The sequence below is a fragment of the Sturnus vulgaris genome, chromosome 6, assembly GCF_052056855.1.
Source record: "Sturnus vulgaris isolate bStuVul1 chromosome 6, bStuVul1.hap1, whole genome shotgun sequence".
In the NCBI taxonomy this organism is placed as follows: Eukaryota; Metazoa; Chordata; class Aves; order Passeriformes; family Sturnidae; genus Sturnus; species Sturnus vulgaris.
In genome coordinates, this window is record NC_142248.1 from 38,633,664 (window position 1) to 38,658,286 (window position 24,623).

Below are 24,623 nucleotides of genomic sequence, written 5' to 3' on the forward strand. Positions count from 1 at the left end.
AATTCAGATTGAAGCTATTGACCTTCTACCCTTTGTAGCCATAACACTAGGTTGTGATATAGAAACCCAGGATAAATATGCAAATAAAATAATTCTTCTTTGTTCTTGCAAAGGTTGTTTATGATTATAGAGCTAATTCATTGTTCACCACCCTTGTTTCAGTAGCACATACAATGTAGCTGACTTTGGGTCATTATCAAGGATGCCTTCAACACATAAGCACAGCAACACAGATGCCTGTGATATCCAGTAACTTTTTGGACAGTGGGAAAGCTCCAAAGGAAAGCAGATGTTGGAAAAGGTTTTGGAAAAGGTAGAGAGAAGTATCTAAGTAATTATAGGCCTGTCTCCTGACACGAGTCCCAGCAGTATAATGGAATGACTCATATGGATCTAGATTAACAAAGAATCAAAGGAGGAAAATATCATTAATGCCAATCAACAGGAGTTTATGGAAAGAGACCCTTTCAAACTGACTTGTTATCTTTCACGAAGGAGATTGTAAGGTTGAGTGATAAATGTAACAAAGCTGATGTAAAACACTTGGACTTCTTTAAGGCCTTCAACTTGTTGCAGCAAGACATGGTGATTAAGAAACCGGAACAATCCAAAGCCAACGTGACACATATAAATTGGTTGTCTAATTAATCATCCCTGAGACACCACCAGGGGCTCCTGGAAGGGTGCTTGGGGCATTGTGAGCAGCAGGCACTGATCCCTGGGTGCCACCTTGGGACCTTCAGCTCAGTGTCCCACCACAACCATTTATTCAGTCCTCAGTCCTTGCACCCCTTCCCTTTGCTTGCTGGCAAACCCCACTACTCAGCTGTGATTTCTCAGAGTAGTTTATTTTTTCCTTTCCCACCCTGGATAGCCTGTGCATTGTGTGAATTTTCAAGATGGCAATTACTTATCGACAATTTTTTAACAGCAGAAAAATACAATATGATCCCATAACTCTGCAAAATTGTTCTTCATCTTCACCAACTGATATTTTATCAAGAACCGTAAAGAAACAAAAGGATTGCTGATAAGGTTTGTGCATGACACCAAGACAGATAAAAAAGGTAAAAATTAAAGGATGCGTCACCAGTACAAGCAGAGCAGTTTACAAAATTGCATTCAGATGAACAATACACGTTTGAGTATGACCAAAGGTAAAAATTACACCTGTAGGAATAATAATAATAAAGGGTAGTTTCAATATAGGAGATACCATAGGGAAGGGAAGGGTCAGAGGTATTGAAAAGGGCACATGAAACACAGCAGAATGTGAGTTTCCAGAGTTCAGAGTTACAGTATCTGAGAGGGCTAAATGGCATCAGCTAAATAACCTACATCATGTCTGTATTTGCGTTTCATGCTATTGTAGATGAAAAACTGTGTTCACATCTGGTATCCACAGCACAAACCAATGGATAAGGTAGAGATGAATCAAAGGAAATATGCATGCTACTGCTTACAAATTTGAATAGGATGCCTTTTGATAACAGACCCCAAGACTTCAATCTCTTTAGTCTCTTCAAGAAATCGATGTGGGCTGAACTGGGTCCTGATTTGGAGTAAAAGTCTGGTCATCCATGACACAAAAAACAGGAGAGTTCCCACAGCTGGAAGATGTCATTAGCAGGCATATCCAGAACAGAAGCAAAGGCTTCGAAAAGTGAAAAGGAACAATCACATGGACAGTCTTCCTAAATTGCCCACTGATTCCTTGCCACTGGTAATATTTAAATAAAAGATACAATCCAAATCAAGCACAAGTTACTTCAGGGAAATACACAGAGGGACCCCAGGGCTTGGTTCTGCTAATACTTTATAGACTGAATGAGCAACAACTTGGGTCTTCACCTAAAGTGCCTTCAGAAAATACTGAGGCTCAGTCTATGCCTGGACCTCAACATAAAGTCGTGTATGAACAAGGTAGATTTGATTAGTGTGGGCTATACCAATTTTTAGGATAACCTGTACCCAAAAGGCCTGGAATTTATCTTCCTGTTATAAAACAATTACTTCCCACTATTGCTTGGGCACACCAATTCTTAACCAGCATTTGAAAACATGACATGTTCAGGAGTCATCTATTCTTTTCCCCATATTGTGAATAGAGTCATTGATTCAGTATCAACCACACAGGAAAAGGATGTTGCTTTGATGGGGTCATGTGCTAGGAATGGAAGAGGCTTGCTATAAAACACCTATTTCAGCTTCAACAATACAGAGTCAAATTCAGAGCTAGCATCACCACCAACTGGCTACTTGTCCTTTGTGTTGCCTTTGTAGCCCACATGGCATCATGGTCATGGGAAGTTAAGGAAGTATTTTTCAATCCTCTGCTTCTCTAAACAGTGACCTTGTGCCAAGCCATGAGAGCAGTGCTCTCACCCAGCTCTCTGCAGCACTGTGATTCTGTCCTGGAGCTATGATCCATACAGGCATTTGCGTCAAATGGCAGTGGAATCAGTGCAGTTCGGGCACTTGATAGCGAGCCCATCATGAAGGTTCACATGTCATGCACCACACTATACGGCTCTGCACAGCATGGCCCTACAGGAAGGGAGTTAAATGAGGTATGCAGTTCAGGAACCACCACTGTTTGCCCACGGCTGCAGCCCAGCACCTGAACCTCTCCTCACTGAGGAATGCAGAGCAGTTCCAGTGCCACGGCCACTCTGCTGTCCTCAGGCACTTGTATGGACCAGAGGGAGAAGTCAACACATGCAAAATCTTCTCCCACCTCTCAGATCTCAGTCTCTGCTTGACACGAAGCTGAGAAGGAAGATCTTTTCCCTTTCAATGTTTTCTCTGCTGTCAACACCACATTTTGCGCTGGCCCTGCAGCAAGTTGCACTTGGGCCTCATCATAATAGAGCATAGACTATTGATTCAGGTTGCAGACAGTAATCAGTCCTTTTCTATCAATAGCTTTGTCATTGACATTTTAAAAATCACACACTTCTTCTTACAATAAAACACTGTTAAGATAATGTATTGTCTGGAAGTTAAGATTTTAAAACCAAATACAAATACTAATTTCAAATGCAAGGAATGACTTCAATTCTAAAGACAACACTAATGATAAAACAGTCCTGGAAATCCTTCACTGCAAGGAATTGCCTTAGAATTTCTGCAAGAAAAAGAAAAAAGGCATTGGAATAAGAATGAATAATATTAGCTATATCCCAGCAGATATAACATATTTTAAAATATGTTTTTCAAAGGCTTAAGGAAAAACCAAAAAGTTTCCTCAGATTTAATGACTATCAATCTAAACTGGAATTTTTGTATAAACTAAAATGATTTAACACCTGGGCACATTCCCAGCTGGTAAGCACTGTCATAGCTGCAGAACACAACAAAGCACCTATAACAATGGCATTAGCTGATTCTCTACTTGTCTCTACCAACTGATGTCTTTCAGTCCCCAGTCTTTAAAGACCGGTGAGTGGAATACAAATTCCTCAGTCAGTTCTGCATTTGTAATCCTTATTCCAGAATTAAGACTCAAAACCTGTGCATATGAATACATTAAACTTAATCCTTATGTTTTGCCCAGCAATTGTAATCAAGTTCAATATTTTCTTGCTCTGACTGCAAATGCTGCTGGAGTCTACTCTGTGCAGTGCAGTGTTAAGAGGTTTTTAGTGTGGCTTTTAATGTCCAGAAGAAAAAAATTCTAAATTCTTCACCACAGTGATGTCATTCTGTATCCTATTGTTTTCTCTGTGAGGTGGCAGCCAGATGAGTGACATAAAAAAAGCACTTTAACTAGCAGAATCTGCTTCCTGTATGTTTTTGAGTCATATTCTCCAGCTCTACTGCCAAAACCAACTTTTTATAACTGCTAGCACTGTAGCCAGTACAGCTCAAAAAATAAATTGCAGCCTATTCTGGTAACATACAAACATTATCATCTAAGTTCCCCTTGCAAAATCACTGCCACTATCACTAGTGATGGCACAAGAACCAGAAAGCATGATAGGATTATCAGACTGCTTTCTGAGTTTCAAAACCTTTATATAGGAAAAGAAATCACCTCCTGATTTGTGAATGTGGCTTAAGTAGCACCTGATAACACACAGAATATTTATGGACAACAAGGAAAGACAAAACCCATACAATCAGCTTTTTTCTATGGCCCAATTTCTAAGAAGAATATGAATACATTTTGAAATTAACTCATCCGTTTAAATGGGAGAAGCAGAATATAGCAACAATGAAATGTAGAAGAAAGCACCTGCTACGCAGTTTGTCATTCCCTGTGCAAGTTTTGCTACACAGTAAAACCAGACGTAATCAATGTTGTCATTTAATGGCAATAAAATAGCAAAATCAGCTACTGTTATTTTTGTGGTCTCAAGCACTTCTTCAGAAGTTCTCACTTCAAAATCCTTTGCCAATAAAAACATGACTCTGAAAGATACAGTCATCCTTCACAGCTCCCCTGCTCCCTATGTCTCTTTCCCAGCCCTTTTAAATTTGGACTGCAAGTATTAAATGCAGGCCATATCAAGGGCAATAGTGGAAGTCCTACTGTATCAACAGGCCTGGGAATTTCATTTGACTATCCACCACTGTACAGTTCAGATTTTATCGGAGTGACTACCACGGAGCAGAAATGCAAGTATGTAAAACACAATGCTAAGTTTAATGCCTCCTCATGCCTGTGCACAGAACTTCCACAGATCAGGACAGGCACACTTGTAGGTGCAAACAGCATTACGTGTACTTCTCACACCCTGCCAATCGCTCCAATGTGGGCAGCTCAGCCTTCCCATGCTGGCTGGAGTGCCCATGAGTGCAGGGTGAAAGCACTAGGCTGGGTAACAACCCAAAGAAACCTCTGCCCGATTTTCTGCCCTTTTTCTGACTCTGTCATAACTCAATTACAATTTTTTACAAACACATTGTAAAGAACATATTCTACTGGCAACCAAAAAGAAAAAGATGAAGCAGCAGCCCTGTAGCAAAAGCAGAGTCAGGAGATCTGGATACTCTTCCTGGCTTTCCTTTAGACTTTGTGATTGACCTTGACAAATCAGATACAGACAAATCCCACTCCCTGTTCTGTGCAAAGGTTCTTGCCTGCTTCCCAAGGAAAATGGCTCCACTATGAGTATGTATTGTCCCAGCAAACACACACATGGATGTGCATGTACACACAGAAATACAAACATTTGTGCACGGGGTGAGTCCTGAAATCCAAAATTCCTGTCATTAACACAGAGCAAAACATCAGCTTAAGGAGAGAGTTAGGAAGGAAAATCTGCAGGTCAGATATTGTGGAGCATTTTGTAGTCCTGAAGACAAAGTAACAGACATGCAACTTTATTGGGTGGCAAAGGCCATCTTTCCTTGCTCATGTCTCTAAAAGCAAGGGAAATATCGCCTACATCGTAGGATGGATTTCAGGGCTGAGTTGGCAAATATTTATGAGAGCCATAAAGTTTAGAAGTCCAGTTTAGTCTTTCCACTTTAGAAAGACAAAATGTTACTGCTAGGCTGCCAGATCCGCAGATATGCCAAGTTTCTACAAATCCCACCAGAGCCAGCATTTTTTTTTCTACAGAGGTTCATATTTTTTTTCTGTTTAAAAAAAAAAAAATAAAAACCAAACAGAAATAAGTTTGGTTTTAAACCGCCTACATACTGAATATACAGAAGTTATTTCTCTTTCTTGTTTTTCATTTGTAATTAGATCTTCTCATGACTATACCAAGGTCTTCTTTATAGACTTAAAAAGGATTATGCAGAGTAACTACTGGATATACAAAGAATGTTTTGATAGCCCAGGCTTCCACCCGCCTTCAACAAATGAGCCAAGCATCAAGCTGGTATGAAAACATAGCGCTGTAACACTGTATGGATGTCTGATGGCACCAGGTGAGATCTGCCAACACCAGCCTCAGACCCCTGCCAGGTGTGAGCTCCCTTCTGTAACTCACACCATCCTCTGGGCTGGGAAAGCCCAAGAAGACGAAGGACATGCTTTGGCAGATGGCCCAAGGACAGAACCCTGAACACGGATGACCATTCCTGGACTATCCGTGCCTGTGTCCCTTCCCCTGGCTGTGAATGGGCAGTGGGGTCTGTCCCCTTCCCCAGTAAGGGCTGGCTCTGCAGGGACATCTGCCATTTCACCATCCCCTCTGCCCCACGGTGCCACCCAAAACCTGAGCTCCCCAGCCCACCTGACACCACATCTCCTCCCACGCCAGGGGGGCTGCAGCTCCCTGAGGGGCTCTTTATGGAATCATAGAATCAGAGACTGTCAAGGGGTTGGAAGAGCCCAGTGCCACCCTCCTGCCATGGGCCCCATCCAGACTGGGCTTCAACACCTCCAGGGATGGGGCATCCACAGCTTCTCTGAGTAACCTCTTCTGGTGCCTCACCACCCTCACGGTAAAACATTTCTTGCTAATATCTAATCTAATTTTCCCCTCTCACTCTCCACCCATTACTGTTTGTCCTATCACTACAGCTGTTGATGGAGTGTCCCTCTCTAGCTTCCCTGTAGCCCCTCTCAGACACTGGAAGGTTGCTGAGTTGCTCACATAACCTTTTCCAGACTGAACAGCCCCAACTTTCTCATCTTTGTAGGGGAAATGCTCCAGCCCCCTTATCAACTTCGAGGTCCCCTATGGACTTGCTCCAACAGCTCCATGTCCTCCTTGTATTGGGGCACCAGAACTGTATGCAGTGCTCCAGGTGGGGTCTCAAAAATGCGAAGCCCACTCCAAGCTGTGCCGCCCCGGGGCTGCTCCGATCCCCGGAGGACAGAGGGGCAAGCACGGAGGGCAGGGGCCGATCCTCAGAGGACATGGGGGCCGGCAGGGAGGGCAGCAGCTGGTCCCCGGAGGACGCGGGGCCAGCAAGGAGGGCAGGGGCCGATCCCCGGAGGACGCGGGGCCAGCAAGGAGGGCAGGGGCCGATCCCCGGGCGGGCAGCGGCCGATCCCCGAGCGGGTAGTGGCCGATCCCCGGAGGACGCGGGCCGGCACGGAGGGCAGGGCCGGTCCCGGCCCCGAGGCCCCCGCACACGCCGGGCGAGGGGCGGGACCTTCCGGTTCATGTCGGCGCTGGGCTGGCGCGGAGGAGCAGCGCGGCCATCTTGCCTCGTCCGGGAGCGGCGGCGGCGGCGGCAGCGGCGGGGCGGGCGGGGGGCAGGCAGGGAAGGAGCGGTGGGCGGGCGAGCACCCACCGAGCGTCCGCAGCCCGCGGGGCGCCGGCCTTCTCGGAGCCTGGGGCGGGCCGTGATGCGAGCGGCGGCGCGGTGAAGCGGGGCCGCGGCGGGGGAAGGAGAGGGCAGCCCCCCGGGCGGCGGGCCTGCGCTAGCCGTGCCCCGGCGGCAGTGGAGAGAAGCCGGGCTGCGCGGCGCCCCGCTGCCGCCTCCTCCCGCCCGCCCTGCGCTCACCCCCTCCCCCCCGGAGCCGCTCCCTCGCCGCCTCCCTTTCCCCGGCTCCATCCCTTCCCTCGGCTCCATCCCCTCCCCGCTGGATGAGGCGGCCCCCTCCCCGCTGCTGACCCCTGCGGACCCCGGCTGTAGGATGAGCCCGAAGGACTCGGAGGGGGCGAGGCCGCTCCGCTCCCCGAGGAGGATCTAGTGGGGGGGCACCGACGCGACGCCGCCCCCCGCCAGGCACCTCGTCCTTCATGGTGGCTCCCTGCGACCACCATCTCGGAGCAGACGCGCAGCCCGGGGCCCGTGTGTGTGTCTGTGCGCGCCGCCGCCGCGGCCGCCCGAGTGAGGGAAAATGTCCACTCGGACTCCATTGCCCACGGTGAACGAGCGCGACACCGAGAACGTGAGTACCGCGGCCGCGGGGGACCCGCCGCACCGCGCCCGGCCCCGCCGCGGGGGCATCGCCCCGCGGGGCGCTGTCAGCAGCCGCCCGCCGCCTCTACGCTGCCCAAATTGCCGATTTATTCTGAATTGATTATTTTTTTAACCCCTCCAGAGCACGGTTCGCCGGCTCCGTGGCGCTTGCGGGCATCCCTCCCCCTCCCAAAGCCGGTGTCCCCTCTTTAATTCCCCCTGTACTATTTGAGTGTCGCAGGGTGGCGAGGATCGGGTTGGTTATGTCGGTAACGGGGATCGGCGGTGGGGATCTGCTGGGGGGCTGCTGCCTTCTCATCATATGCAAACTTAACTGCTGAAGCACCCGAATAAACCTGTGGTGAACAGATGGGAATAATTCAGCTTGGCTGTGGTGGGCTAGGTGACCTAGATAATAGGCCTCTTCCCTGCTTAATTTGCAAGGTTCTCGATGGTAATGACGCTGTTAGGCTAGTCACCTGTTCAGATGACATTAGAAGGGTTTCTTTATAGGAATTACCCTTCGCGCAAGGGAGCCTGTTCCCTTCACACCGAATACCTCCCCCCCTTTTTTTTTTTTACCTTGACAAAGCCAAGGTTTAGGAATTGACACTTTATTTACAAGATTAAGTCAGTCGCAAAGGTCGTATGCTAAAGGAAGAAAGAACAAAAAAATAAGTAGTCCTACCGCATGAGCATATAGCAACAAACGAAGCTCTGTAGGAGACTCCCTTTCTGCAGATAGAAGCTGTGTTTTTCTTAAGTTAAAACTTCCTTGATCTTGGTGTATCCTGTCTAACCATTTTTCTGCATAGGCTCTGACATGTCCCCAAATGATAAACAGAAGGGAGTTGTCACTCACTGTAGTCTATTTTTTTTTTTTGCAAGGGCTTCTTATGTTTTGGACTGGCATAAAAGGTGGAAGCTTTGGTTAAAGATCAGGAAAAACTGTTGGATTGTTCCAGACCATAAATAGTCGGAGAAAAGTGATGGTAGCCCCATTGTTTAAAACAAGACCAGACAAAGCGTTAGAAAACATGCTGCATGGAACAATTACTGCATTACTAGGGATTTAGATTTTATTGACATAATAGGCACTTCTAACTTCTGTGATCTTTATTTGTTTTAGCACTACATGCAACCTGCAGGCTAAGGGCTGTATTGAGCAAAAAGCCAACTAAGCATATTTGGTTGTAAAATCTCAATGAGCTTCCTGTCTTGTGGAAGAAAATAATTAAAATATTATGCAGCCCTTCCTATGCCATGGGGAGAGTTGAATTTGAAATATACTCTACAAAATACTATGCAGAGTTTATTTGGATGATTGTTTTAGTCTATGCCAAACCTGACTGGGGTTTTCAATCTCCATGTGACTGTATGGAGGTCACATAGTAAACCATTTTAGAAAGTGTTTAGATCAGATTCCCCAATTAATTCAGACTCTACTGTGGATAACTTAACAGTGGAAAGGCTTAATATGTGCTCGAGGAAACATAATTATTCACAAGCTGTGTGTTCTAGCACTTTAAGTTAGATTTTTACATGTCTTCCACTTAAGGCACCTTGTTCTCACTTCAAAATCTTGGTCTAACACTTCTGTTTAGTTATCTTCATAATTTGATATACATGGATTGTTTTGCTTGCTGATGAATTGCCTTAGGTTTAGAATAAGGCATATTTTTTCAATTGCTGTGTTCTGTACTGGTGTCCACAGAAATACCTGTAGGTAGTGATACTGACAGGGAGTGATTAATCCAAGTACTCACCCCATCCAGTGAGCCAAGCACTCCTTCCCCCTCCCTAGTACAATACCATATTCCTTAGGAAGCACTCTGATGTTTTCATCGGCTATCTAGAAATTTACCAAACCTATTAGGCCTTGCTTAAAAATTAAATTTAAATCTGACATTTAGTCTGTCTGAATTACCCCTACAGCTGTGAGTGGCAGGTCTCTTTTTTAATACCAAATGCAATAATTTTGATACTTCAGCTAACTGTTCTTCTCCTCCAAATCTGGGTGTGTTGTCTTGGCAGGTAAATTGAGCCTTGATTCATTCTCTTTCACATAAGAGAAGTCTAATTAGTTAATATTCAGAGGACTCTTTGAAGAGGCTTAGGAGGTGCCAAGGTATTCAGCTAGCCTTTGGGCCATGGTTGTGGACCCTATTAATGCCTTCTCTCTGCTTGGAAGGTTACCACTGCTGACAAAGGCTTGGCTGGTGTTGAATCTGGTTGAAGTATGCTGATCATAGCTTATCCATGCCTATACTTGCAGTTTTGAAAATGAAGTTAGCCTCCAGAATGACAGTGAGTGTAAATTATCATTGTCTGTGCTTGCAGTTAACCACGTTCAGCAGTTGGCAGGTTCTGTTGAATAAAAGGTGTAATTGCCAGTACTTGATGTTTTTTTTTCTTTCCTAAGGCTTCTTATCAAGACATGCTGAAGTGGAAGTACTGTCACAGTGACTTTCCCCAAAAGCTACTCAGAGCTACCAAGCCTTTAGTGCCTTTGAAATGAAAGAATTTGGCTCCGAGTCACCTGGTTTTGAGAGGAAAGGCATCCCAGATGATCTGTGATCATAGGAACTTCACACTTGGACAGTTGGAAGCTGGCTGTAGGCCTGTGATGAGCTGGCTCCTCACCGCAGAGACAGAGCAGCTCCCCTCTGGCCGTGGCTTGTGCAGCAGTGGCTGCCAGCTGCTTAGGGGACAGAAGTGCAGGACAGGATCAGGTCTTCTCTGTCTTTTTCAAAAATACGTCCTGCATGTGAGAAAGCAACAGAGACAGAAGAGACCTCCTTCGTGCACACCTGGGAGATAGGGAAAGACACGGAAAAAGGAGTTTAGATGACAGAAGAATGAGTAAACCTGTTTTACTAGTGATGAGATGGAGGGAATATAGAGGAGAATAGAGTGTGGAAACAGTGGGAAAGGAAGTTAGAAAGTGGGAAACAAAAGATGAGAGGAGTCACAGAGGAATGTGCATATGGCAGCATAAAGGACAACCAGTGACAAAGAAATAGGAGCAGAAGGAGCAAGATTATGAGTAGGACAACTATTCATTAAAAAAAATATTCAAAGAGTGGGAAGATGATAGCAAACTATAGATAGAAACAAGGAAATACAGGTGGTATGGGGGTTGGAAGATGACTTTTTTTAAGAGCATGAAATAGAAAAGAAAAATCTTGGATTAAAGAGTTTAATTAAAACCTCTGTGTTCATTGCACAGCTGTGGTTTTTTTGGGGAAAAAAGGGTAACTGTTTCGAATGTGTTGGTTCTGCAGGCCAATCTGAATTAAAAATTTAAGTAATTTGAGGAAAAGCAAGACTAAAATATACTCTTATCTCCATGACTGTGCCTAATGTGAAAAATTTGCTATTGAAAAATGCCAGCATGATGGCAACTGTGCTTGCACAAAAGGATTCTGTGCAGTGGAAGTACCACCATTTTTTTTTATTTATTTAAAAAGATTTAGTAAAGGCAGGGTTAGGTACAAAAATGTATTTTAAGATACTGGGAAAGTTAGTGCAGTATGTCTTGGTTTATTACCAATTAACTATGAAATGCATTAGAGCATTTGCAGACAATATGCAAGCTTGCATTGTTCTATATATTATTTATCAGTCTTCTCCTATTACAGATAGATCTGTAATTGGAATGCTTTCTTCCATAGCATGAAATCCTGTGGGCTTTTGCGAAGAGGGGACTGAGGAGGGAAGCGTTCCTGTGGCCAAGAATTCTGACAGATTTTCTTCTACAGGACCATCTACACTATTCTGTATTTTTCACCAGTTGTAATAAATGCTCTGCTTTGAATTAAATTGGGTGAAGGTGGCAAAATAACTAGAAATAAAAAATATTTTAGGAATTCACCTGGGATCTATTTTTTAGTTGCAGAATTCCCCAGAGCAGAAAAAAATGCTGATGCCTGATAGGCCTGGTACTGTGCACTCAGAAAATACCTGGTGAGGCTGCATGACATTGCGAGTCCCCAGCTGCTAGTATTTTCACATTTTTGCAGTGAGACATTTAATTCCTAGCTTTGCTGAACAGCCTGTGCTGTGGTGTTTAATCAGTTGGTTTCAGTCAGCTCGCACTGATGGGAGGGTGCTGGGGGCATCAGCCTCGGGTGCCTCTTCCCACCCGCCGTTTGTGCCAGCACTAATTATCGTGGGGTGTGTGACGAGTCTGGTCAGCTCTGATCTGACTGGTATAAACCCTTAAGAAAAGTGGAGTTATCCCCATTCTGTGGCTGCAAACGGAATGTCCAGTTCAGGTTGGGAGGGTTAGAAATGCTTCCTAGTGTTTTTGTTTTGGTTTGAGTTAAGCCAGTTGTAGCACAGCACCCTAGGGCTAGGGTAACTTGAGTTGTGCCACAACTACAAACAGAGATACATAGTTACAGCAGTGTAATTTGGGATGTTTTGTTCCTGGAAATAAACTTTTTCCCCCCCCTTTTTTACATTATTTCAATAACTCAGGTTGCAAGACTTTACTCCAGAAAATGTTACATTTAGTTAGACTAAATTCGTTAGCACCACCAAACGTGAGGTGTGTTGTGGCCTTAGAAGTAGCAGTCTGAAAAACAGAACACAACTGCAGGAATTGCTGAAAGAAGATAAATGAGAGGACATACAGTATTTAGTACACTGAACTTTATAGACTTCTTCCTAGCTTTTGTTACCCACTCACCTGGTATCCTTACCTGCTTGATTCTCCATTTTAGTTCTAACCAAAAGATATATTCATGTTGATGTAAGCGGACAGTTCCTGTTGACAACATGTCTCAGGTGACTCAAGTCAAAGGAATTCAAAGAGTGGAGGCATTTGTCTCTCCTGATCTCCATTTCATATGATATATAAGTAGCATGTGTCTGCAACTTCCTCTTCTCCTCAGTCAAGTAATGCTGCCTCATGGGTGTCAGCCAGATCAAAAATGGAGGTCACTTTTTTTTTAGGCTCATGGCATATCGAGGTTGGCTCTGCTTAGTGTGGAGATCATCTGCCACTAAAATTCTTTAGAACATATGATAAATAGGTGTGTACTGCTCTTAAAATATAAACCTGAAAGATACTGAGTACACCTATGGTAAGGATGAAACCCTTGTGTTAAGAGGAATTATTGCCCCATAAAGCAGCAAGTTGCTGAGCTCTCTCTCTCTATATATATTTATATATGTATATATACATATAAACAGAAATTGACTTTCAAATAAAATTTGTTCCTGCAGGGTTAAAGACTAAGCAAAGTTTTCTATCTGCAAGCTGAATGTGGTTTTTGAAAACCAACTGTGAGGTGGTTGGGTTTTTTTCTTTTTTGTTTAGCATGTAATTACTGACAGTGATGATTCTGGAAACAACTTAGTTGGCAGTATTGTTGAAGAAGAATAGAATATGGTTGGCTCTTTAGCTATTATTCCCCAGGCTGATGTCAATAAATATCCATTTTAATCAGCAGTAAAGGAACTTTGGCTGGAAAGATATGATGAATGTCAGATCTTGATAATGTGAAGCAACAAAAGAGCTTTTAAAGAGCTTTTCTAACCGGCACCAGACTTATCTTTTTGATTATATAAGCAGGATTTCTTCACTGTTGTGTTGTTCAGTGCTAATCATGGAATTACAGATTCACTCTCTTTCATATGCTGTATAGACCATGAACCAAATACTGCCGAACACATTGCAGAGACTGTAGTGGTTTTACATGGGAGGACTCTTCAGCCAGACCCTGTATGTCTGTGGGGGGAGCATCCTTCCCTTGCTGAGGACTATTAGTGCTTTGCTGTCAGCACTTTCCCACTCTGGTCTTCAGAATGCTGCTCTTGTCACTAGCAATTCCCACTGCTGGTCAGTAGCCAGAATTAGGAGTGTGCAAGTGTTGCTTTGGGTAGCAGTGTTCCCTCTGCCAGGTGAAAGTGTCCTGTGTCCCTGCTGTCCACCTCTGTTAGGCTGCCCAGTGTAGGGCGTTGCATTGCTGTGCTCACTTTGGGCTGGATCTGCCGTGTCCTGAGTGTTACTCCTGTTTTTTTTATTTTATTTTACCTTCCCCACTGAGGTGTGGAGGAATTAGGAATGTGTGTCAGAGGTAGAGGTTCCATGTGCTAAAGGCTGTTTACTCTTCAGGTTCCCCCTTTAATCCGGTGGTTTCACAGATCTGACCTAATTAAAATAGCCACTCGTTTTCATGAATGTCATACCAATTACATGAATGAACACTATGGCAGCCTGAGAACTGCACAGTGAAATCTTCCCCTGTTGACAATGGAAGCATCTCAGTTAGTATTTTCTCTCCCTTAACATCTATATTATATTTCTAGAGGGTCTTCTTGTCTCTGCTTGTGATGAATTCTGACGCTTTCAGTTGTTCCACTTGATCACAACATCCATAATGGTTGGACTGTAGCCCACATCAGTGAATAAATCTGCCCTCATGGGTTGATAGCTTCAGTGCCACTTTAGGTGGATAGCATTTTTCTTTGTGGGAGACCCTTTACAATTTTGTGAGATGGAAGCTGTGACTGTTTACCCTTAAGATTGATTATGGAGCAAGCTAGTCTAAAAATTGCCTTTTAATTATATGTGTTGGAACCAAATAATTGGTTATGCAAACATCAACATATGCATACTGGGACTGACAAAACCCACCTCACTCCATATCTTGATTTGTCACTGGTAGGAGGGAAGTAAAATCAGGACAGGTACAGGACATCTTCACCTGATGCATTCCTTGTTTTATAATCTGGGAAAATAATATAATATTTTATAATACATGATTATTTAGGGAATCCCAGAGCAGTAACTGGTATATAAACAATTGTGATTGAGCATTTGCTGTGACACCTTTCGGTGGCTGCCAGAAGCATAAGTCTCTGTTTTGGCTTTCCAGTAGAGTTCCTTCGTCAGCAGTTGCAGGATGCCCTGCTGTGCTGTTTCAGGGATATCTGTGCTCAGTAAGATGCTACTGTGCATATCCTTAGGGCTACCTTTTTGCTCTTACACTGAGTAGTACTCAGCAGCCTGTGTGCTCTTAAAGATGTTAAGGAGAATGGGAAATACAATACAACACGTTGGGAAGGGCTGCAGTGAAATTTTGTCTTTGCATGTTTGATTTAAAATATTTTTGAAGTTTGTTTTTTTTTTTAAAAACCAACTATGGTATGTTTCCTGTTAAGTTTTTTCTGTGTATGAGAGTGCTAGTGGGAAGTGCACAGGCAGAAATTATCACGTATTTATATATTGTGTGCCCAGGTTAAGGTGAAGCAATTTAGTGTCTCAAATGTTCGTGTCCTGGAATACTTACATTATTAGCATTGTAAGGTGTAGGCTTTAAGTACAATTTCACATTACAGTTAAAAAATCTGAAAGATATGATTCTGTCATGATTGTTGCTGGTCTGACAGCTTTCCAAGAAATTCTATAATATCACTTCATAGTACTTCATGCAGAGGTGAGGTAACAGCTAAGGTAATAAACATTCCTGGAGACTTCAGTAAGATTAAATTTTATTAGTTCGTTTTTGCTGATGATAAGCTAGTTCTCACTATGTAATTAAATAAATACTTTTTAAAAGTTGATGCTATTTGTCCCCCTCCCCTGTTTCAGAAACAGTTTCCTATTTTCTGTAATTAAACATGGATTTTTGCAGGTCTTGGACATTCTGATTTCTTACTGATTTTCAGCTCTTCGAATGGATATCAGATTCTGTTTCTTTCAGGTTTTTCCTCAGCTTTTGGCATCTTAAGCACTTCAAGAACTTTGATGCTAGTCACCCCCTGTTCTGTGTGTATCTAATGCTCTGAATGTTAAGATATCTGAAACCATACAGATACCGGATAAAACTTAACATCTACCAAAAAGATTTCAGTTATTGACACCCTCATACTTCATTTGCTTTTTACTTTTTTTCCTTTTCTTTTTTCTTTCTCTTCATGCTAATCATTATCTGGCTATGAAAGGATGTCGGCTCATCATTGGGGGAAGGCTTTTGCGAAAAGGTGGGTTTTGTGTTGTGTTCCAAATATAGTTGGTCTTGAGTTCAGTCCCTCCCTTGCAGTAAGGTCTCTCACAAATGGAGATGTTTTACTTCATTTCCTTCTGGGTTGAGTAATAATAGGGTGGGGCTGAGGGGAGGAGGAGAATGTTTTGTTTTGGGGTTTTTTTTAATGACAAAGGTTGTCTTGTTAGCTTGAAAATGGATGGTGCAAAAAAAGAAATTTAAAAGATATTTCAAATGCAACCTGACGCATGCCGAGATATGGAAGAAAGTGCTTTATTTTCATGAGTGGATTTCAAGAGACTTTTCTTTTAAAAGAGGTGGTGGCTGGCAAAACTGAAGTTGCACAAAGCACCCAATCTCCTTGCCTCAGTTTCCCTCTACAGTGTAATGGTCTTTACATGATGAGAGGTATTTTGGGAATCATTCAGCCATGGTGAGTTCATTAGCAAGTGTTATTCTTACAGAAAACACCTCCAGGAAATACAGCTCACCTACCACAATGTATGGAAACTTATAACAGATAAACACAGGCCAATTTTGAATCTTATGTTTTTAAGACAAACCCCATATCTTATTGAAACCATATAAATGTGGACCTGGAAAAGAAGCCTGAAATTGAACAGAGTTTAGGGGGGGTCAGCGTAGTGAAGGAGGCAAAATCTGCAGATTCGAGGGAAAAGACAAATGACCTGTATCTTGATTTGGAGAGCAGGGGATGCTGTTGCCATTTCTCTGGGCTGAGATTGGCACTGTTAATCTCTTTGCTGAGGAAACTGCCCTGGGATGTACTTGAGCCAGATGCTATACAAACCAATGCATGATTTGAGCTTTTATTGGACCACCTATATTTTACTTTTTGCCTACACCATTTAGCTTTCCATCTGCCTGTCATGGCTTCTTGAAAATGACTAGGTTGGGAGAAACAGTTTCACTCAGTTTTGAGTTTATGCTCTTCATTTCCATATGCAAAAGAAAATCCATGTTGAAATGGACAATCTGTTTTCTGTGGTTTTTAGAAAGCTTGCTGTTTGTTCAGTATAATAATGTAACTGACAGAAGAAGGACTTGCTGATAGATTTATTTATGTAAAGTGGAATATAGTCCAAATTAGATATGGTTGTAAATGGCTGAATTTCTTCAGAGTGAAACATGGCTTTGAGCAAATCAGTTGGAGAGAGCTGAACTGCTTAGGAACGCACAGCTTGATACTTAAAACCCACAGCTGAAAAAGATCATATTCTTGAAAAGAAATAATCTGGGTTGGGGTGGAAATGCAAACCTCCATACAAGGAGATTGTGTTCAGTTTATCAGCCTTAGTCCAAATGAGTTCGCAGCTTTTAATTCCACCCTTTAAATGCAAAGCTAGGAAGTGTGAAAAAAATTGTAGGACACAATTAGTCATTTCTCAACAAGAGGTCAGTGAAACTCTCAAGACACATAACTGGGTGGTTTACTATGTGGAATAGAGTTTGTTAGTAAAACAGAATCTTTCTTTTACCTGATGGTGCTTATGTGAAGTAGGTTACAAGTTAGATAAATTTTGACTAACCTGTGGTCTGGCTTGGGAATATGTTGTACCTGATGCCCACATCTCAGCTTCTTCTTAGGCTAGCTCAGGACTAATAGTGTTTTAGTTCAAGCACAAGGCAGCACAACTACTGTGTTTTCAGAGTCAGCTAGGTGGTTCAAAAGCTGTTGAATTCAAGTTGTTGAATCTATCTGCTGGAGAGCCTAAGCTAACAAGCCCTGCTGGGAGGCAGTCTGGCTCCTGCTGAAGCCGGCTTGTGCCAAGTGCCCAGGTGTGGAAGGGCTGTAGTTTAAATAGTTTGATACACTTCTTTTTCCTAGGAAAGTTATCAACTCAGTGAAGTGCAGTGTAAGTAGAACAGTTGTATTCCTGGGATGCTGTACTTGAACTCAAATGAACTTTCCTTTAATATATCCAAGAAATTTCCTCATGGCTCTGTACAGAACATCCTGGTCCCTGATCACCAGGGGTAGCAATGTAGGAGGATGTTAGCATCTAGCATCAGCAGTTGCTGCTTTTTTCTAGCTGGTCTGAATAATTTGACACTAAAAGGTATGAAAGGAGCTGACAGAGTTGTTCTCTGCATTGTGTGTTGCAAGGTTTGTTAGAAGTCAAAGTTTAGGGAAATACAGAAATACTGTGCCAGTACACAGGGGTGGCTAAGATGGCCTGAAAAATCAGCACCAGCCTGACATTAAGGACATGCAAAATACTGAAATGGTTAATATAGGATTTCACTGTCTTTAGTAGTTCCTTCAGGTGTTGACTGCTCGTCCTTCCTCTCCTTGAGAAGTACTGATTGATAAACACTTATCCAGTTGTTGTAGGTCTCAAGATATTAGAGAACACTGAATTATTATCAAGCCTTGAATTTTTACTAGATATTGTTATGAGTGTGCTTCTTGTTCTTGTGCCAGTTCTTAGTGGTTTGGAAAAAAACGTGTACCCTTGCTCCTGAAAACTGTGATAAAATTGCTAAACTATGAAATAGGGCAGGATGGGCCACTCATCAGGAACACTTGATATTCTGCATGAAAGGAAACTTTGCATTTCACTTCAGCCAAATGTGATCATGCATGTAAGGATCCAGGAATGAGAATCAGTAAATCAGGGTTGGGTGGTCAGGTACAGATCTTCTGCAGGTCTTCTGCAAAGAGGGTTAGTTCTGCCCCTTTGAAATCAGTGGGGTGTTGAACAGAAGATGAAACCTCTGTGCTTAGTCCTGCTGCACCTACTCCTGGTATGGTAGGTTCATGTCTATCATGAACCCCACAAAAAATGTTGGAAAAATAGAGGAGGGTTCTCAACAGAAGTACAGGACATGTTTCCTTGTCTTCAATCACTTGTACAGCAGCCTGTTTAGGGAGCTCAATATACATATCACTTCATATCACTTACTAAAGTGAAAGGGTATTGCTATCAGAGAAATTAAGTACCTCTATGGGAAGTGCAAATCTTGGGGCAATGCAGTAGCCAGGCAGTAAGGAGAATCTAAAGCCAGATTGATACTAAAACATTGTGTGTTTTTTAAAATAGTAACTATTGAAACCATTTTCCAGTTGCCATAGACTCCTAGCAGTAGCATTTTTTAAAATTAACTTAATGTGGTTTTAAAGATAATTTGATCACAGCTGTTGCACTCAAATTAACAAATCGAGGAACCTAAGATGTCAGAGTATTTGGTCACAAGGTTACATCAGGCAAGTGAAACTTGCCAAGTGTCATGCAAGCATGGATTTGTTCATTTGTGCCTGTACCATGGTTGTTACTCTTGAAGTATGATCTCATCCTCACGGTACAGTGATTTTCAGACTGAATGTTGCTGTATGCCAGTTTCATTGTTGCCCTCAATGGGTTTCAGAAAGAGGAGTAGTAGTAGAAGAGCAAGATCTGGGGTTTCTGGGATGACTGTGAATCTAATGTGTCATCTTTGGTGGAGCCGGATGTTTGCTCTGCATTTGGAGGCCCCTAATCATTTCCAGCTAATATTTTAATTAGTGTAGTTGGTGTATGGATCTCAACCATAACTTAGGAACATAATAGGGCACCTGCTCTTTCATAAACAGGCCGTCAGGAAATGAAAAAATACCTTTATCTTGACCATGTGATCTAATGAGTAAAGACTGTTATAGATAATATATAACCATTCCTTTTTGCAATTAGTAGCTGTTCAGTGAAATGAGAGTGAAAGGAACTTGAAAGATTGCAGACAGTGTCTCAGATCTCTGTAACTGGCTATCAATATTCAAGGTTTCAGTACATTAGATAAGATTTCTTCCATTTTTCTCCAGGTCATCCTGGGTATTTTCAGTCATGTGGATCTGTAGGAACACAAGTTTAGTACCACAAGGAAAAAAACCCTTTTATTATTTTATTAATGTAAGTTGTCCAGTAACTGTTAACAGTTTGTGCTCCTGGAAAATCTGTATTCATGTTTCCTTTCCAAAGGCTTTCATGCACTAATTAAGCACAGTAATGCAAATGGGAAATAATATCAAACACCTCCATATTTTGTACGTGATCTGGCAGTCCATGTAAGTTACTTAGAAGTGCTCAGCTGTTGCTGCAGTGCAGGTGATGTTCCACTGGCTTTAGCAGGTGATGAGGTGAATATTGTGTTGTGAACTGGGCACCACTTTATTGCCCCCATCAGAGCAAAGTTCAGTGTGAACATGAAGTTTGGATCCTTTGAAGGTTTCTTCAAAGGCATTGCTGACGTTTTTGAATGTTGTGTGCTTGTCATCATTGGTGTGCTTTGTCTTTATTCCTCAGCCTTACCCGTGTATGTTTTTGTTGCAGCACACGTCCCATGGAGATGGACGGCAGGAAGTTTCCTCTCGAACTGGGCGCTCTGGAGCTCGCTGCAGGAACTCCATAGCCTCCTGTGCCGATGAGCAGCCGCACATTGGAAATTACAGACTCCTTAAAACCATTGGAAAGGGGAATTTTGCAAAAGTGAAACTGGCAAGGCACATCCTAACTGGCAGAGAGGTAAAGTGGTATGGGTGTAAACAGCAGTGAGTTGCTGTAGGTGTGAAGGTTCTCTTGGAATAGCATCATCTAAGTGAAGATAGAGCACATTTTACTAGAGTTATTGCCACTGATGTAGAAAAAAGCAGAAATTGAAAACTATTTTTTTTAGTAATTATTACAAAACAATTTCTCTTGAAAATGGTTTCTTAAACTTGTATTTTTGACAGGTCTCTGTCCAGCTGAATTATGTTAAATTTTGCTACTAATATTCTTGGATAAATCCTCCATTTTCAAAAAGCAGATCAATATACAGCAACTAAATAAGCTTGTTGGAAAGACTGCCTCTTAGTTTCTCTACACTGCAGGGCTGTATTGGAGGCGAAGTTGGGCATGAGAGCTAAATGTTGTCTTAATTATGTTCCAAGTAGCCCAAATGCAGTATTTTCTTGCCAAAGCAATGTATTTCCCAGGAATCCCAGAGTGGATCATCCCAGGGTGTCTGCAGTGTTGGGTGGCTTTGGGAAGATGATTCAGTTTGTTCAGAGATAGTCTATGTGCCAGTGACAGTTTGCTCTATGTGTGTAGGATAGATAAGCTTTCTCTAGCATCTCTTCTTGGAGTTGAACTCAGCTCCATATTTAGTTTCTGCATGCCATTGCAATGTAATTAATCACTTGCACTTAGTGGTGGTTCTGATTTGGTAGCTATAGTCCTGTCTGCTTGTTACAATAAGGTGGTTTTTGGTGCTTTTTTATTAAAAGCGACTCTGAAGTACTGAAAGAGGGAGAAGAACCTTGCTGACCTATTCTTACCAAACCTGTTTGATGAAGTAAATGTTTGCTGATACCAGCAAGGACTTTTACAGAAGCTGTATTGCTGACTGCAGTGCTTTAAGGGAATTTCTCTTTTCTGAGCTAATATGGAGTTCAGTAGCAGGAACGGAGGGAAGAAGAGAGGGGACATGTTTTGCCAGAGCTTTTGAGATGGATTTTTTTTTTTTTTTTGGCTGACAGTTCCTTTTGTCTTCTGATGTTAAAGTCAGTTCTTGTTTGTAGAGAAAGTTCTTGGTTAATTCCTTTCCACTTTAGTTTCCTCTTCTTTTTACTGATCCGTAAGATGGGATATGCAAGTATTTGGTTAGTATTTCTTTGTTATTATTATAGGTGTTGAACTTGGAGGTAGATATGTGTCACACTTTGCAAAAAGTGAAGTACATTGTCCTTTACTTGCAGATAACTGTGTTGACCTCTGGTTCATTATTTTTGTTTGAAATTTCAACAAATGAAGGGGACAGTGTAACATTTTTGGCTAAATTTGGAAAGGTTGGAGTACTAAGTTTCCACTCTCACAGAACTGATATAGTTCAATAAATTCAGAGAATAAATTCTTTCTGAGTTGTGACCATTGATTGGAATTAGTGTTATTCCTTAGAAGGGAACAATTAAGCTAATTTTATAGGAATATCTGCAAGATATTTAAAACTTTTTTTTTTTTAAGAGGGAGATGAGTAAAATTTGTCTTATTGCTAGAAAAACTGTACCATGTTGATAATTTTAGACGTCTGTGACCAGAATTATATCCAATATTCTGGATAGCAATTTCCCCAATGTCATTACTTCACCCTTGGCCATACAGAAGTATTTATCTGATCAATCTTAAGATTGTGCTAACCTTTCTCGTGACTGTTAAATTGATGTGTTTTGCTTGTGATCAGCAACAGCACCAACCTTGTATGTTGAATCAGTTTCATTGCTAACTCATCTCCAAGGTTGTTTAAATTGGTTTTCTATTGTATTTGATGGTGCCTCTTAACTCCTGTAACAGACTTAATCATTGTGGTCTGACATCCTGTGCCAAGGCCGCTGATACAGATATTAAACAAGATTGGTCCCAAAATCTTATCCTTGAAAGACTCTTACTCATTTATTTCCAACCTAATATCTCTTTAGGCACCTTTTTTAGGAAAAAACCCCACGACTCTGTGCACTTTTCAGCTTATCTAGTTGGAAAATTTCCATGCAGCCTCCTAGACGAGGCTTTTCAATAGTCCAGGTAGTCATATCTTGTGTTTTCATAGGGTACATTAACTGTAGGAAAATATGTTGCATTTAAACATTCTGCTTCCTTGATTTTTTCCCTGCCAGTTTTGAGTTCAGGAACTTTATGATGAATTGGAAAAAATTGTCTTCTCATTTTTAAACCCTGCTCTGCTGTTTTGTTCCTGGTAGATGCTAGGAACCTGTGCTGCAAGAATGTTTTTTTTTTTTTTTTCGTTCTCCTTTAAAAACCTACTTCTCATAGGAATTCCAGGGTCATATTCTCAGCCTGGCCTCAGCCAGATGGCACTTAGCTTTCTGAATTTGTGATTTCCTGCTTTACACACTTGCTCCTGCTGCCTGTCCTGTCTTTGTTCCTGGTTTGTTTTTTTTTTAATCTTATGTACCAAAACCTAAACTAAGTGCTTAGTTTTGGGAGTTACACTTAAATGAGTTTTCCTCTCTGCTGTGTTCTTGCTGTATTTGAACCCCACTTTCTATTCCTTGTTATCTGTGTCTCTTTTCTGAATGTCCTTTCAAGTGACCATGTCAGTTTCACTTTATGGCAATTCCTTTTTTATACCTCTGTGCTGAGGAGCTTCCAAATCCTAAAGCGGATCAGCACTTTTCTGTCACTTTGTGGGAGGAGGAGATGTTTGTTTAAGCATTCTTTCAGGGTAGTTGCTCATCTCCTTGCATCTAGAGTCCTTCCCTGGGGATTTTCCTGTTGCTTGAGATGAAGATTTCATGTTTCCAACTGGACTAAGTTCTAGGACTCTTTTTCATTTCCATTTTAGTGTCTGCAGGACACATGATGAGAGCCCATCTTCAAATTACAGAAAGGAAGAAATGTTTAGCCCTTCAGGGGATGATCAGAACATCAGCCTAACTTGAGGGGGTTGAATTGTCTTGCAAGGAGTGTGTGGCCAGAGATTAGATTCACTGCATTAGAGCTGGTGCTTGGGCACACCATCCTTCTTGATCCTCTGCCTAAGAAAGTGTTATTTGTAGGCTGCCTGCCCTTTTGAAACCACAAGTCTTCATTGTCTATCTGCTTTTCTTAATTCTTTGACTGCAATCCATGTATTTTCTGTTGTAGTTTTATCAAGGGGTGTTTCCTCTGGCAAGTTTTCTGTACTTGCCAAAATGAATCTAAAAGATAAAATTACTTTCTGCTATTACTGAGGTGGCCAAAATTATTATGGACCCTTTTTTTCATTAAAGATATGTTCAGTTAATAGCAAGGAAGCTGAAGTTTCCTGGTGAGGCTGAATTCTTTCAGAATCTAAGTCTGACTCCAAGGAATCTATTGTCATCTTCTTTCTGTTTTTCTCTTGGAAAAAGTTAAATTTAAGAGGGAGAAAACATTCTGAATGGTAGCAGTTTGGCCAATTTGCTCAGTGTCCCAACTTCTGATTTCTTTAACTCGCTTATTCAAATCATGTAGGAGGAATGTTTTAAGTTATGTTATTGTGACTGGTGAAAGCAAACTCAGTTTTAACTCTATTAACAATTTCACACATAGTATCGTGGCAGTGGTGTAATAGTGTAGGTGGTCTTGCATTTTTCCAGCACTGGCCCTAGCTCACAGTACATGAAACCATTCAAAATGCACTTTATGTAAAGAGAGCAAAGTTTCTGCTTTGAAAGGCAATTTAATGTTTTATTGACTGTACTTAGAAAATTCTCCATTTAACTTTCTCAGAGTTCTCATAACTATTCTTGAGGGCAGGCTGCCTTTGCCTGTGATTTGGAGGCCTTATCAAGGCACCTGAAGTTGTTCCCTGTTCTGATGATGGGTTCAAGCCCTCACAGTCCATGTTAACACATTGTACTCTCAGTGTTCATGTGGATAGGAATTCTCTAAATTCACCTTGCCTTTAAGGCTATAATTAGTGCACTGAACGAGCCTGAGAGTCTGTCTTGGAAAACTGAGGTCTATACCTTCCCTGTATCTCCAGGGCTGAATCTGTTTGGCAGTGTCAGAGACTTTTCTGGTCATCTGGCACCAAGTGCACACTGAGGTAAGCTAGTTTTGCAGTAACACGGTATCTTAAGACTTGGTGGATTGGAAAGGGTTTACATCTTTTAAAGATTGGCCAGAATGGTACAGCCCAGAACACAAATGCAACCTTTTCTGGGTGGAATGCACTTACCAAGTGAACAGCTATGGGTAGTCTTGGGGCACCAAGTCACTTTCAAATAATATTATCTGCTGTTGGCAAAGGCAGTGGTCACTACATCCAGCATGGAATTAAAAGAGATTGCAGAAA

The 24,623-nt window shown here is 42.2% G+C and overlaps 1 protein-coding gene across 20 annotated transcripts in view; it reads left to right on the forward strand.

The window, feature by feature from the left end:
* The first annotated feature begins 7,442 nt into the window (after nt 1-7,442).
* MARK3 (microtubule affinity regulating kinase 3) overlaps nt 7,443-24,623 on the forward strand; it is a 61,623-nt gene continuing 44,442 nt past the window's right edge. For 12 of the 20 annotated variants that reach the window (XM_014871900.2, XM_088166549.1, XM_088166550.1 and 9 more), the window contains exons 1-3: nt 7,443-7,804; nt 15,772-15,810; nt 20,141-20,332. In XM_014871900.2, the coding sequence (XP_014727386.1) occupies nt 7,754-7,804; nt 15,772-15,810; nt 20,141-20,332 (282 nt within the window). In that variant the 5' untranslated portion in view covers nt 7,443-7,753. The remainder of the gene's footprint in view (nt 7,805-15,771; nt 15,811-20,140; nt 20,333-24,623) is intronic. The other 8 variants (XM_014871901.2, XM_088166551.1, XM_088166555.1 and 5 more) reach the window with 2 other exon arrangements.